Below are 15,105 nucleotides of genomic sequence, written 5' to 3'. Positions count from 1 at the left end.
AGCTGTGGACACACTGAGAGTCACAGAGTCACACAACCATCCTGACTGAACTCTGTCACGTGGGGGAATCTGGGCATTTGTCTATTTAAAAGTCCTGCCATGTGGAAAGATTCAACTAATGGTAAGTAGAAATTACATTACCCACTGTTTGATCATTTTTGTTTATGTGTGCGGATAAATATTAGTTTCATTTAATTTTATTTTATTCATTTTGTGGGCTCCAAACTTACAAAACACTTTCAGGGACACTTAAAACTTTACACTTTCCAGAGAAAATGTAAGCAATTATTTTCTTTTTTTATATATGTATATATATATATATTTTTTTGTGCTTCTTGCCCTTACAAGGGTCGCGGGAGGTGCTGGAGCCTATTCTAGCTAACTATGGGCAGTAGGTTGGGGACACACCAAATTTGTGGCTGGCAAATCGCATGGCACAAGAAGGCAAACAATCAATCACTTATGCCCAGGGGCAATTTAGATTGTTCAAACTGCCAACTATGCATGTTTTTGGGATATGGGAGGAAACCACAGAACCTGAAGAAAACCCATTCAAGCTAAGAGAGAACATGCAAACTCCACACAGAGAAGACCCACCTGGAATCGAACTCTCAACCCCTGCTAAATGTTAATTCAGGCTAAATTTAAGCAAAGAATACAAAAGGAAATACGATTTGGTTGCAGACATGCGAAATAAAACTCTAAAGCACATTCTTTTTTTTCTTACTGGTGTTCAAATCAGATGCCATTAACAGGTCTAGATGACCAATTCTTTTAACCTGGGAGGATTGGCTGTCATTGCTTAACTTTTAGTGCCATTGACGTTAGATGTCTAATCCAATCTGACTTGGAGAGGCAAATAAATTGCATTGTTAGACAAAACAAAAAAATGTGTGCATGAAATGGTTAACAGCAAATGTCAGACTCATGGAAAACACATTTTTTTGGAGCTTGTCTGATGTGCAACCTATCATTTTCTATTCTCAGATGACCCCAGAGCTACTGCCTGCAGCGGGGGCTCCTCTCGCAGTGCCAGCCGCAGGAAGAGGACCAGCTTTTCCAAAGAGCATGTTGAGCTCTTGCGGGTCACCTTTGAGACCGACCCGTACCCTGGCATCAGCCTCAGAGAGAGTCTATCTCAGACCACGGGCCTTCCAGAATCCCGCATCCAGGTATAATGCAATAATTCTGTCTTTAAAATTTGACAAATTACCCATTTAGTCTTCCAAGAAAAATTATGGGAAGTTGTTCCAAACCCCATTAGATGTTGTGATTTAAATTCCTATCTTCAGAAGGTCTGTTTTCAAAGAGCTGATACTGTTCTCACTCTATCACTTTGTTTCTTTCAAGAAAAGATGACACAAGCACTTTTTATCAGCTTTTTGTTTGAGAATCGCGAAGGCACAGCAACCAGGCCAAGTGATGCTCCCTTAATCTTAAACCAGAAAATGATTAACAGAGCAAATGTATTTGTTTGTGTTGCTCTTTCAAATATCCCCTCTTCTTTTTCCAGGTGTGGTTTCAAAACAGGCGAGCTCGTACGCTAAAATGTAAAGGCGCCAAGAAAGCACTATGGCAAGCTGATAGTCCAATCTCAAACGCTTCAGGTTCACATCCCACTGCCCCCAGGGGCGCTCACAGTGGTCCACTCTCCATGGGGCGACAATGTCCCCCACCATCCTACCCTACCCGCGTGAAGGAAGAAAGAGAGGAATCCTGCTTCTGCAGACCGTGCCCTCCATTGTACCCCACCGTCGAGGAGCATCAGCATTACAGCTCTATGTATGGCCTCTATCAGAGCACGCCATTGGGCCACAGCTCCAGCCATAGGACAAGGGGCTATTGGGGCCATCCGAGCTTCCAAACAGACCCAATGACCCCGCTGGGCTATGGGCCACACAACTACATGGCCTGCTCTGGTTCTCACTCCTCCAGCCCCGATACCCCCGATTCGGGATACTGGGACGTCAACATTGAAAGCAGCCCGCCGCCGGAGAGTCATTACTCGCAGAGGGATGATTCATGGAACGTTCAAGAAGGTTGCAGGGCCTCCGGATTTCCATCTTTGGTCCAAGTACCTTTGCCTGAGTTGTCTCTACAGGAGATTCTCAGGGAGTTGGATGAGACTTGGCTGGAGGGTGAAGGACTGGACAGCCATGCCACTCATGAGAAAATGGCTCAGTGCTGATGACTTGGTAACATTCTCTTTTTAAAGAATCAAAAATCATGTGTAATATTTAATTGTGTCTTATTTGAAATGTGTCTGTGGAAGGAAAAAACAAAGGGATCAACAACATTCCATCATGCTGACTGCATATGAATGCTGTGCGTGTGTATATTTATTGATTCAGTCTCTATTTATTATCTGTATTTATACTTTTCTGCACTTTTATAGAAATAAATAATTGATAAGTAGGATTAGTACTTTTTTGTTGATGGATTATAAATGTTGGGAGAAGAAACGATTCTGCGTAAGTAGTGTATTACCACTAGATGGTGCTTGTCAGTAGAAAACAAATAAAATCACTGTTGGTCTTTCACCACCACCCAAATGTGGAAACAACTTTTCAGTCACCTTGACATCTGTTTTATATCATCGAAGCTTCTATAGCAGAAGATTTATGATAGCATGTTATAGTACAAGTAAAATAAATGTAAAAGTATCCTGATTGTCTCATCTAAAACATATAGTAGAAATGGTTTTACTTATCAACCAAACAACAGATGAAACTTGACCTGAAAACTCGAAAACATTTATTGAGTACCTCCCATAATTATCAAGAAAATATAGTAATCTGAAATCATAAAAAAGACTGTTAACTCTTTCAATTCCACTAAAAATTTTGTGCGTCTTTATAATGTGAAATAAGTGAGTTTATCACTGAAGTGGGTGACACCTATTCAGCTTCAGATTTGATTTGAATTCTATTTCACACCAAATTACAACATACATTTTAGTAAACAATATATCTCACGGTCACAAGATTTTTCATCAAACATTTGCAGGTAGATGCTTCACAGAAGAGAAATAGAGGTCAGAGACACATGAGTGATGGAACTCAGCTGTTTGCCATTCTGGGCAATGAAGGTTAGGATCACTAAAAATAAAGCCTGCAATTTCCCAAAACCCTCCCAGGGAGTTGACAGTGGAAGCACACTGTAATTTAGAAGCTCATCTGAGCTTTTGTGATTGCACTGCTCCACTCTCGCTTATCTACTGCCTTGCGTCTAGACTGTGATTAATGTTGCTTATGGTCGGGGAGGAAGTTGGTGTCAACATGCATGTGCCCATATGTGTTATTTTTAGGTTACAGCATATACTGTACGACAATACCTGAAACTAGATAGGGGGAGGGGTAATGAGGAAGACATTTGTTTGCCCTTCCTAAAAATAGAACACTAAACCCCTTGCAGTGCAGACAGCTCACATAGAGTTGTGACACACCTCAATGTCAAAGAGCTATATTTTGTAGTCATTGAAGATGAAAGAGTCAAACATTATTTCATTGTAATTAGGAAAATAGATGAGGAACATTCTTAGAATTAGCTAATGACAAAAAACACAGAAAAAACATTTTAACTAGAATATAATTAATGATCCTTATAAAACTGCATGTATAGGACGTTTTTCATGATAGCAATATGAATTGGACATTGCCATCAATGGGAGTGAAAGCAGTGCTGCTTAAAATTCAATCCTTGGAATAATATTTGATCTCTTCACCAGTGTGTGAGATCTGTTACACACAAAAAGGTAGGTTTTTGTTGCAGAATGCTCTATTTTGCAGTATTCTCTTCATGATAAACACAGTGGATCATTTTTTTTCTTGTTACAACAAATATTGCTAGTTAAACACTACATTCCCAACTAATAATTTAAATTGAGAGGGAATAATACAATGTAGTTTTGCAGAAATGGATGGAAGTAGTCCCTCAACCTCACACATCTCAGAATATTGACTGTCCATCCATCCAAGCACAGCACAGAGAGGAGTGTCTCCAATGAAACACTTGGAGACTGAGTCTGAGGCATGAGGTAATTGTTCAGTTTGGGTCACATGACCTGCTGCGGTAGCTGTCAAACGTAATGATAGCAGGAGAATCCTCGGCCGCGCCCCCTGCAACAGTCTAGGGACTGTCAACCACAGTGTCCTCCTGCACGTGCACACGGTGCAGACAAGAGATGGAGGAAAGTACAAAATCATCACATCGCTAACACATAAACAATAGGCGGGTTAAACACTTTAAATTTCGCCTAGGTATATTTGTGAGCGTGGATGATTGGGATTGCCTGGCACCCAATTCAGGATTTCCCCTGCCTGTTTCCCCATAGTTTCCTGGGAGAGGCTCCAGCAACCCTTGTGAGGATAAGCGGTACGGAAAATGAATGAATCAAATGAATGCTTGTCAGAATACTTATTTAATTTGAATGACATCAGAGAATTTCTACCATTTACCTTTAGGATACGTTTTTTTCCGTTGGATTTACATACTTGAGTCTACTACACTACCGTATTCAGTGTTGGCATGATATAGAGGTAATGTAATTGGAGCTAAATATGTTTTTTAAAGCATATCACCCATTATACGTAGTGTAAATTCCAGACAGTGCCTTGGTTCCAAACTCCGCCTCTCCAGCAAGCACCGCCGCACACACCTTTTTTTCTTGCCCCAGCTGCTCTACAGGGCGTCCGGCAGCGTGAGCCACACCGGGCAGCGCGCACTGCTGGCCGGCTGCAATTGCCAGCACCCACGGCAGACCAAACGGGGATATGTTGGAATAGAAAAACCTCCATTGACCAACACACGAAGATCGGGAGTGAAAAGTGCTTGGTTCACGGCTACCATTCGTGTTGGCAGCGGTTGCAACGGAGTTCGGGAAGGGGGATGATGCAGTTGTGCAGCCGCTCGGTGCGTCTCGAAGTCAAGCGCGTAGGCTGGTGATGCCCGCCTCTGTGCGGGCACCCCCGGCACAAAGAAGAACACAAGACCAGGAAGAGGAAGCGATGAGGGCGGCACTCCAGGGCAGCCGATGAGGAGGATGATGATGAGGAGTTTAAGATTGAAATCATGGCAAACGGAACTGGTACTATCATGTTAAAATGTGTCGTTGTGGGAGACGGTGCAGTGGGGAAAACGTGTCTTTTAATGAGCTATGCCAACGACGCTTTTCCAGAGGAATATGTTCCAACAGTTTTTGATCATTATGCAGGTAGGCAGATCATTTTTATTGTATTTAAAAATCTCCTGGTGCCATGTTGCCATGTGTTTTAGTGTCGCTACAAAATACTTCTAGAGCCTAGAATATACTGCAGGAGCTAAACTGCATTGGCCTGCATCTGTTGCTATAATCAAAACCACTTGTTTGCCTTCATTGCAGACAGAGGTTAGGGACCTACAGCCCCTCCTTCTTTCACTTCACTCCCCCCTCAGACCTCTTCAACCGCATGCCTTCCTCTTTTTAACTGTTCTCTGTTATTTCCTCACAGTGAGTGTCAATGTCGGAGGGAAGCAGTACTTGATGGGACTGTACGACACTGCCGGACAGGTAAGATTTTTTTGGTCCATGGTGCCAAATATGTGAAGGATGAAGACAGCCACCCACGACAAAACATTCACTCCCACACTGTGTGCCTATCTTTGGTAACAGCCCACTCACAGGCTTCATAAGATGCAACAGGTGATAGTTTGCACAGACTTTTACTGCCATAGTTCAGTGTAGCAAAGACATTGCTGGCAGTGAGGGCGTTGAATAGTTCTATTATGGCAAGAACAGGCTTCCTGTGTCCAGTAATGATGTCACAGATTTGTTAGGCCATTGCTCCGATTTTTCCTCAATGTGCCTTTCAGGGCGTAATGGTTAAAACTCCGATCCAGCAGCCCACACATTCATACACACGCACAATATTTTCTCTCAGCACAAGAGACTGTGCGTGTACTCATAGTGCGAGTAAGAATGTGAACTCACAAAATGAGTAAATGTTGCGAAATGCTAAACTACAGACATTTGGACTTCCACATTTCTCCAGTCTGTTTAGCCTACAAAGTTCTGCTAGTATCATGCCTGTTTTGATGCAAAGTGAATTTTGCAGTCAATGTATATTTTCTGAAACATAATCAATAGCATTTTCCTTACTCCATGAAAAAAAATTTTTTGCCCTCATGAACTCTTTCAGTGTATTTGACGATGAGAAATCCAATCCTATGGCTCTTAGAAACCAAAACACAAATCTGAATAAGTTCATCACTAGTAAGTATGTTTTTTTTAGCTGCCAAATCTGCCACTTCAAATGGATTTGATGTCTTATTTTGTCAATGGCAGCCAATGACTGACCAAGAAAAATGTAAAAATATCCTCCATTAATCTCAAGAGTTGTACAAAAATCTAATTCAAATTTCTGGTCACCGATGGTTGTGCACAAATAATTTTTTTTAAGACGATTAAAAAAAAGTTATACAAACATCTATTGAATTGTATATTAACAATTGAAGCCATTGATGATTAAATAATTGAAATATTCTAAAATGACTTTAGTATTTCTCCAATAAATTTCTAGGTTATTAACTGAGTTCTCTAAAAAGATTAACAATTACTTTTTCAAGATATTTGAATCGGCTTTATCACAGCCCTAAAATACTCAAATAAAAAATAAATTTTAAATGCCAGAAGTTGACATTCTCTGCCTCAAGCACTACTGTCTCAGTGGCAAGCTAAAATTGTGCATGTGACATGCTGTCTAAGACTGCTCACTGCTCGGGCTGGATTTAACAGTGTGAATGAGTCACAATCTGAAACTAAATCTGAAAGCAGGTGAAAAGATCAACGAGGCACAGGAAGGTCAAGAGCCTATTCAGATATGTGCTTCTGTGCCTACTCAGTACTTCTGAAAGTACACATGACACCCACATCACCTGCGACCATGTTATTTTTCTTTCTGAAGGTGCTGTAAAAGCATGACTTTCTGATTGTCTATTCTCAAGTGCTGTTTTGCGAGCGTGTGTTTTTAGCTCTCCGAAATAGAGAAGTTCTCCTCCAGATGTCAGCCAGGGAGAGTAGAATTACCAGTTGAAAATCTGTCCCCCACTAGCCCCTGACTCTACTGACCTCTTTTAGAGAGCAGGACGCCTGCTGGTAATGTTTATAGCTTCAGTGTGTGTGATCAAAGAAGGGTGGCACAAATAGAGGCAGACTGGCTAAGAAGAGAGAAAGAGACTGATGGGCTAGAAGACAAAGAGAGTATGTAAATCTGGAAAGGCTGAAATTCAGCTGGCAATGCTACCTTGTAAAGAAACATTGCACAACTGCCACATTTTTTATATTATATGTACCAGTGTGAGGGGTGTCAAAAGCAGCTGGAAAAGGCTTCATTTTTAAAGTTATACTATTAAATGTTAGGAAAAGGATGGACCTTGTCACACTGTAGTGGATCGGAGTATCACTGAGTTCTATCTGCCTTCTAATGTCGGAAAAAAGTGCAATTGTCCCAACCGCTTTCAATTTAATTATTCCATAGGGATAGACTGCAAAGTCTTTATTGCTGACTGTGACAAAGAAGAAGAGACCAAAGTGTTTATTTATTCATTTGCTCGCCCACTATGAACACTCCAAAAGGAGCTGGAGGAAACAGGATGTGGATATTAAAAAATTACATACCTGTAGGAAAACTTGAAGGATGGTATCAACTAGCTGGAAAGTATTTTGGTTTAATTTATAAAAGCTAGTATTTTTTGTAGTATGAATAACTCGGCAAAACTGTCAAAGCTCATAAAAGGTTTTAACTCAAATTTTAAGATCAGTGTTAATTGTATGCTGAAAATAATTCCCATTTGGGAACCTATCCACTTTATACAGCCCCCGGGCAAGTGACAGTGGGAGCAGATGAGGATACGGCAATGACTCACAGAAATTGTGTTCATGTGTGAAGAAGTCAGACAACAGAACTCAGACAGTGACCTAATGAATATCGTAAGCTCTGCAGAGATAGGCATCTACTGGGATGACTTTGACCATACTAGTATAGCCAGTTGCTTTTGATTTCTTTCCCTGTCTACTGATCTTAGTATTGGGTGTCAGGAGCTTGTGATGCGGTGCTGTGGAAAAGTCATGAGTTGTTGAACTGACCTCATAGAACTGTGACATCCATGTGATAGAAACATTTCAAACTGATGAAGTGCCCTCTTAGCAGTGGGAGAGTGAACATAACTGGGCCAAGCCCTGAGCAGAGCTTGAGTATTAGAGCTGAGCTCGCTTGTAAACTGCCTCACTTGTGGTTAGACGACGTATTGTGTTTAGTGTCAGAGGTAAAGTGAGAGGCAATGATGGGTCTCAGCCAAGCTTTGGGCCTATTTACAAGAGAATGGCTGAATGGCTTCCACCATTTTTCTACATTGCTTTTTAGTAAAGCAGATTATATTTTGTGATTGTCACATTAAAGTGGCTATGCAGCAATTGTCAATCTAAATAGGGACACAGTAGAGTACAATATTTCCTGATGTTGAATGTTTTCCCAGGAGGACTATGACCGACTCAGGCCATTGTCTTACCCGATGACCGATGTTTTCCTGATCTGCTTCTCCGTGGTCAACCCTGCCAGTTTCCAGAATGTCCGAGAAGAATGGGTACCTGAGTTGCAGGAATATGCACCTAACGTCCCATATTTGCTCATTGGCACCCAAGTGAGTCCTCACCGGGATATATACTGAATAAATGTGATTTTAGAATAGTTTGTATGTGTTAAATAACTTGTTTTGGTTGCTCAGATTGATCTACGTGACGATCCAAAGACCATTGCCAAACTGAATGATATGAAGGAAAAGCCAATAGTGACCGAGCAAGGCCTGAAACTGGCAAAGGAGGTCTGTGTTTCGAATAAAACTTAACTAGACGTCTTATTTAAGGACAACTTATGAGTTTTTCCTTTCTCTGTCACCAGCTATTTTTTACATATACCTAATAGTTTTAATCCCTGAATGCTAATTTTTCCTTTCCTCTTCCTCAGATTGGTGCATGTTGCTATGTAGAGTGTTCAGCACTAACCCAGAAAGGACTGAAGACTGTGTTTGATGAGGCTATCATTGCTATTTTGACTCCCAAGAGAAAGAAGGGAGCACTAAAGAGAAGACTGGGACCCCGTTGCATTAACTGCTGCCTGATCACATGATGAGTACCCGTACATGATCTTTTCCAGCAAACAGCAGTATATCATAAATGTCCTGGAATTCCAAATATGACTGCAGACAGTGTAAGCAGCACAAAGGAATGCCGACAAAACTTTGAATCGGCAAGGCCACTATTTTCTTCTGCTGTCCAACAAAGAGCACAAAGACAAAGAGGTGCTTCTTCTAATTCAGGTGTTTTACAGTCAAAAAATACAGAATTTTAAGGTAAAGAATGTTGATTCGTGATTAGATATGAATACAATATTATTTCAGGCACCATATGCATTTATGCTTATGTGTAGACATGAAGTCTAAATCTTTTTTTACATACATATTTTTTGCCACCCCATAAACGTCCAATCATTCATCATTGAACACCTGAGTAAACTAGATATGTAGGGGATAACCAAATCAGCAAATGAAATGTCAGAACAAAATATTTTGGATCTAGAGCTATTTTTTCACAATTTTTGTCATGAAATGATTTGTTGGTTGATCTTTTTTAAAAGGTATTTTAACCCTCAAATAAACAAACATACGTACTGTTATTAAACAAAGGTGGTTAATGTTAACTTACACTTTATATTAAAGGCTCAAGAGATGAAGCACATTCCTCTGCTTTTTAGGCACTGCCCATCTTCCAGCACAGAGAAAAAAAACAATGAGGATGCACAAACTTGCTGGCACAAGCTTGAGCAGTTTATCATCATATAAACTTGCAATCCTGTAATGTTAAAGGCTAGAATTTCATTATTATGAAATTTGGAAATGCTATATCTTCTAGATTGTAGCTTTCAACAGATAATTCAGGGTTATGTGTTAATCTTGTATTTTAAAATTAAGGAGATGAATATTGATCACCAACGTCCAATTTTGGAAAATACTAAATTTGTAAATAGCAGAAACCAAAGTGCTATGGATATCCTTGTTCAGTATAATTGTGATTGGCAAAACAATGTTAACTCACCTGCAGCAATTGAAGGGCGTTAAATCCATTTTAACTGGGTAGGTGGCAGCAAATTAGTTCATTTGCTGCCATCCTTCACATGGCAAATGTATTGGACATGTAATTGTTGCAAATGTATTTAAATTCACAGTACGTATATGGATGAAAAGAGCCTCATGACTTTCAAATATATAACTCTTCTGTTATGATTTGGTGTGTTCCAGATTAGTTTAGTTAGTTGAGCAATGAAACATTCTTAATCGTTTCTCTCAAAGATATACATAGTGTGTGATTGAAGTGAATATGCAGTACTATTTGTTTTATTTTTTATGTATCCTCCATATTTCATGCAAAGGTGTTCTACTGCATTTGGACAGTTGACTGCTTACTAGTAACCAAATTTTTTTAGGTACTGTATGACTATTCCCTTGCTAGTTTAATTAATACATACAAGGGCATGTAATAATTTTGGACCCTCCTTCGATGACATTTAAAAGAAAGTTATACGTATAAAAGTACTTAATTATGAGGTTTTTCCTTAAATGAATCCAATATAGGATATTTATAAACTTGCATTATTCGCTTACATAACATTCATACTGTTATATCATATCATAACACAAATTTAGATACTGTATCATGTCAGGTTTACAAGCCCTTTGGGCACTGCACTAGTGTCTTATAATGTACTTTTCCTGCAAGCCAAATGTCCCTAAAAAAATACCTTAATAAGTGTTATTCATTTGTTTGTTGGCTTTTCGTACATTTTTACAAGTGCCAATTGTTGCTAAAGAAGTGTATTTGTTCTGTTAAGAATGTGATACAATGACCGAGTGATGCTTTAATGTCAATGGTGCTCCCATTCTCGACCCAAGCCTGCACGACTGTATTGTCGCTTTGATTCAGAGGGACATCCTCGCCACCTCGGTTCAAAGAACTGCAACCACTAATGGAATGATCCTTCTTTTAATTCAATAAAAGTCTTTACTGTGTTAGAAGCTCATCTTTGTAACTTTACTTCACACTACAAAAGTAATGAATTTACTTTTATTATAAGTATTATTTATTCATTTACTATTTATTTTTATGAAAACTATCACATTTGAGTACTTGTTGTTTTAAACTTGAACTTCTTTATTTCTTCAATGCCTCCTCCTTAATGAAATGGTATAATTGAACTGGGATATTGCCCATAATTTTAAAACACATAATCTAGATCTAGGTATTAGGTTGAAAATAAGAGGCTAATGTAGGATGTATGCATATATTACCAGAGTAGTATTCTCAAAAATGTCCCACAGTCCCATAATACATTAGTGGGTAGTATAGAGTTATATAATATATATAATGCATTTCTCATGGTTGTAGTTTTAATGTTGTCAAATATTTTTCTCAATAAGAGACAAGTTAATTTTTGGTGGAAGTTCCTGATTAGAAAGCGAAGGCCCTATGACATCATAACATAGCTTTAATCCAGAGTCACCTTTCTCATATTCAAAACCCTTCCTCTGATTTTGATCAACATGCACATGACTGAATGTGGTTCTGACATGTTGCAAATATTTTAACACGAGACCTGAGGCATTTCATTTGGACCCAATTTTTAAATGACTTGGGTACCATACATGCAGAAAACGGGGTGTGCTCCCTTGCCGGCCGGCTCCTATACATGGGTCGACATACTGTGAAACATACCCCCAAACAAACAAAATGATGACCAATTCTTGATTTGGCTCATGACAGTAAACAGTTCACACAAGCAAGAACATACAGCCCAGGTCCATTAAGTACTGTTCTGTACTTGTACACAACAGTTACAGATAATGGATCCTATGTCTGATCCATTTGGACTGAAGAGTTTAGTGGACTGTATTTTCAGAGCAATATATTTTTCAGAACCGACTGACATGAGTGATTTTATACACCGATATATATCAGATCTTATGGACTACATTGGATTTCATGAAGAAGTGAGTCTCAAGCGTCTTTTTGTGGTCTTCCAGGAACAATGGGGTAAGGTATACTATATTACTCTTCATTTTGCAGTTGAATGGTGTAAATTAATGCATCAGATTCAGATAATTGGTTCAGGCTACCAAATAATGTTTAAGTGATTTTTGAACAACTGCAATAGTGAAAATATTTCTATGTACAATAATGGTTTGTTACACACTCACATACAAAGTCGTACAAACTTAATTAATTTCCTCAAACAGCTGTCTGAACGGTTATTAGAAAGTGAGACTGGTAAAGTCCTGCATTTCACTCATCTTGCATAGGTTTGATTCCCATACGACTATGTATTCACTAGCAGCTATTGGCCACGTATCAAAGGGCCACTACTTGAGGAATTAAGCGCATCAGTGCTAGCATTAATTGAGGATATAAAATGCTGTGCAAATTTGTATTCTCAATGTGTAAACTCATGTCTGTGATTTTCTTAATGGCCCTCAACAGAGAAGAAGTTTCTAGATATTAAAGTCACAAAATCACGCATGGATTCTGTCCCGTCCTTACAAAATCTATCTGAGGCTGAGATTGAAGACCTCTTGCATAAACTATACAAAGATTTAGCAATAGCCAATGTATTACCAAAAGAGGTAGTCCATAGAACTAAAAGAAGCCGGAAACACAGTAAGAAGTCAAATGATGAAGTAAAATGTGAGTTGAGTTCATCACCAGAGGCATTGGATGAAGTCAATACAGAGCCAGATGTAGTGTCAGCAGGATGGACATCATGTGAAGAAGACAATTTACGACAATGTGATGAAGCAATTCCAATTCTAAAACCATGCGAGTTGGCACCAATTTTAGTGACATCTTCCAATATGGAAGATACTACTTTGACAAATGTTAACGTTAGTCCGGAACCCCCGTCAGACGTGCTTGTTCTACAGTCTAATTTCCAAACACAAGAGCTTGAACTCGCACTTAGCCCATCAAGAGAAGAACCGGTTCTTACGCCTAGTCCAACAAGGCAAGAATCATTTCTTACACCTAGTCCAACAAGCCAAGAATTGTTTCCTATACCTAGTCCAACGAAGCAAGAATCGTTTCCTACACCTAGTCCAACGAGGCAAGAATTCTTTCCTACCCCAAGTCCAACTAGGCAAGAATCATTTCTTACACCTAGCCCAACGAGACAAGAATCATTTCTTACACCTAGCCCAACGAGGCAAGAATCATTTCTTACACCTAGTCCAACAAGGCAAGAGTCGTTTCTTACACCTAGTCCAACGAGGGAAGAATCGTTTCTCACACCCAGTCCGAGGCAAGATTCGTTTCTTACACCTAGTCCGAGGCAAGAATCATTTCTTTCACCAAGTCCACAAAGAGAAGAACCTGATTTTACCCCAAGTCCACCCAGACAAGAACCTGTTTTCACTCCCAGTCCACCAAGGATGGATTCTTATTTTACATCAAGTCCCCAACAAAACGAATCTCTCTTTTCACCTAGTCCACCAAGGGAAAGATTTTCTTCTCCACCTAGTCCAACGAGGAAGATCAAGTTTGTTAATAAGAGTGAACTAATGGTACATATGAAAGGATCAGATGAAATCATTAGCAAGTCTACAGGGCAAAACTTGGCACAGACGCGAAATGATGGTACTGATAAGACTAGGTCTGTTAACAGGGCGACACACCTAGGGGCTGATAAAACCAAGACAGTATCATTTGTAGGCAAAAAATCGTCAGATACCAGGCCTAAACGTGCAGATTCCAAGAACACTCGGCCCTCTTACTTTATAGCTCAAAGACAAGGACCTTCAAAATCTGAACCAGTGATCAGACCACCACAGGAGGCGAAAAAAACCAGACTGGGCTCCAGCCAATCCTCTGGTTCAAAGAAATTTGAGAGATCACAATCACTAAACAGACTGACCATTTTAGAGACCACCAATGTGCTCGCTCACGTAACAATGAGTCCAAAAAGGGCAAAATCAGGAGTCGCGTCATCGTTACCCGAAGTGAAAAGAACAAGGTTAAGTCTTCGACACTTATACGGAGCAGAAAGGCCTAAAAGTGGTGGAGCGGACACAAGACCAAAACCAAAACAGCCCTGGAAAAATCCTCTCAGTGATCCTCCAGGAAGGGAAGGACCTCCACGGGTTCTTTGGATGGATAGGGAAAGAGTAAAGCCAGTGCAAAACAGGACACATTGGAAAATTCCTAGAAGCATCTTGTTTTGATACTAACCACAAATGATTCACACACTACACACTATTATTTCTGTTCGACCTTTGTTGTATACACTTTTCTGCAAAGATTTTGTTCAGCGGTTTTTGTCTTTTTGCATGCTTTTGAGTTGGCATGGTGTCTTTACTTGACTTCCTGGCAAGTACCCATCTCAGCCCATGGACTAGCCCATGATGAACATCTCTACCTAGCCATGTGAGATAACCTTGGGGCACCGATGGCAGCAGGATATGGTGTCTCGAGAGCCCTTTTGTGTGAGTTACAGCTGATAGCATGTGTATTTCCTTGTGCCTTGCAGAAACTCCAGTGCTAAGGTAGAAATTGCGGAAGAGTCGAAGATGTGGGTGAGACTTCTGGTGACACAAGACCTGCGATGAGTGCAACAAAAGAGTTTGGAAGACTTCATCCCACCTTGCCTCTTTGATAAAGATTAAAAAAAGACAAAAAAATACTGTTTCAACACACCTTTGGCTCACTAGAACCATTATATTAGTTGGACCCAAATTACTTTGAAACTTGTAACTCAAGCATTATTGTTGGGAATGCAATGTGAAAAGAATTTTCCTGCCAAGAGTATTGACTGTAAATAAACTGCTCTTGTGCTTTTTGTGCAGATCTCATTATATATCAGCTTTTCAGCATATGGTATAACCTTGTGTGAAATATAGAAAACCAGTGTTTCTGTAGGCCCATTAATTGTGCACCCTAACGTTTGTATCTTTGTATTTTTGTTATGCCACCACAAGAGGGCAAAATAGGGCTTACATAGTTTATATACAGTGGATCCATTCAAAGGGATAATT

The 15,105-nt window shown here is 39.8% G+C and overlaps 3 protein-coding genes across 3 annotated transcripts; all 3 read left to right on the top strand.

Moving 5' to 3' along the window:
* The first annotated feature begins 29 nt into the window (after positions 1 to 29).
* mxtx1 (mix-type homeobox gene 1) lies at positions 30 to 2,367 on the top strand. Its single transcript, XM_077729126.1, has 3 exons — positions 30 to 121; positions 988 to 1,172; positions 1,514 to 2,367. The coding sequence occupies exons 1-3, from the start codon at positions 100 to 102 to the stop codon at positions 2,186 to 2,188; spliced, it is 882 nt and encodes a 293-aa protein (XP_077585252.1). The 5' UTR covers positions 30 to 99; the 3' UTR covers positions 2,189 to 2,367.
* Positions 2,368 to 4,663: 2,296 nt separating this feature from the next.
* LOC144205064 (rho-related GTP-binding protein RhoQ) lies at positions 4,664 to 11,097 on the top strand. The gene is made up of 5 exons (XM_077729127.1): positions 4,664 to 5,212; positions 5,490 to 5,548; positions 8,512 to 8,676; positions 8,761 to 8,856; positions 9,000 to 11,097. The coding sequence occupies exons 1-5, from the start codon at positions 5,071 to 5,073 to the stop codon at positions 9,159 to 9,161; spliced, it is 624 nt and encodes a 207-aa protein (XP_077585253.1). The 5' UTR covers positions 4,664 to 5,070; the 3' UTR covers positions 9,162 to 11,097.
* Positions 11,098 to 11,675: 578 nt separating this feature from the next.
* LOC144205061 (uncharacterized) lies at positions 11,676 to 14,883 on the top strand. Its single transcript, XM_077729123.1, has 3 exons — positions 11,676 to 12,118; positions 12,563 to 14,497; positions 14,601 to 14,883. Exons 1-2 carry the CDS (start codon positions 11,929 to 11,931, stop codon positions 14,293 to 14,295), a joined length of 1,923 nt encoding a protein of 640 aa, XP_077585249.1. The 5' UTR covers positions 11,676 to 11,928; the 3' UTR covers positions 14,296 to 14,497; positions 14,601 to 14,883.
* Positions 14,884 to 15,105: the final 222 nt, after the last annotated feature.

The sequence above is a fragment of the Stigmatopora nigra genome, chromosome 12 (genome assembly GCF_051989575.1).
Source record: "Stigmatopora nigra isolate UIUO_SnigA chromosome 12, RoL_Snig_1.1, whole genome shotgun sequence".
Taxonomy (NCBI): Eukaryota; Metazoa; Chordata; class Actinopteri; order Syngnathiformes; family Syngnathidae; genus Stigmatopora; species Stigmatopora nigra.
The sequence above is the reverse complement of the archived record's forward strand: the minus strand, read 5'-3'. Positions and strand labels throughout refer to the sequence as shown.

Coding starts and splice junctions, on each gene's coding strand:
- LOC144205064 (XM_077729127.1), top strand. CDS start 5,071: ATGGCAAACGGAACTGGTACTATCATGTTAAAATGTGTCGTTGTGGGA. Junction 5,549..8,511: donor TGTACGACACTGCCGGACAG/GTAAGATTTTTT, acceptor ATGTTTTCCCAG/GAGGACTATGACCGACTCAG. Junction 8,857..8,999: donor GCCTGAAACTGGCAAAGGAG/GTCTGTGTTTCG, acceptor CCTCTTCCTCAG/ATTGGTGCATGTTGCTATGT.
- LOC144205061 (XM_077729123.1), top strand. CDS start 11,929: ATGGATCCTATGTCTGATCCATTTGGACTGAAGAGTTTAGTGGACTGT. Junction 12,119..12,562: donor GGTCTTCCAGGAACAATGGG/GTAAGGTATACT, acceptor GGCCCTCAACAG/AGAAGAAGTTTCTAGATATT.
- mxtx1 (XM_077729126.1), top strand. CDS start 100: ATGTGGAAAGATTCAACTAATG. Junction 122..987: donor GTGGAAAGATTCAACTAATG/GTAAGTAGAAAT, acceptor TTCTATTCTCAG/ATGACCCCAGAGCTACTGCC. Junction 1,173..1,513: donor TTCCAGAATCCCGCATCCAG/GTATAATGCAAT, acceptor TTCTTTTTCCAG/GTGTGGTTTCAAAACAGGCG.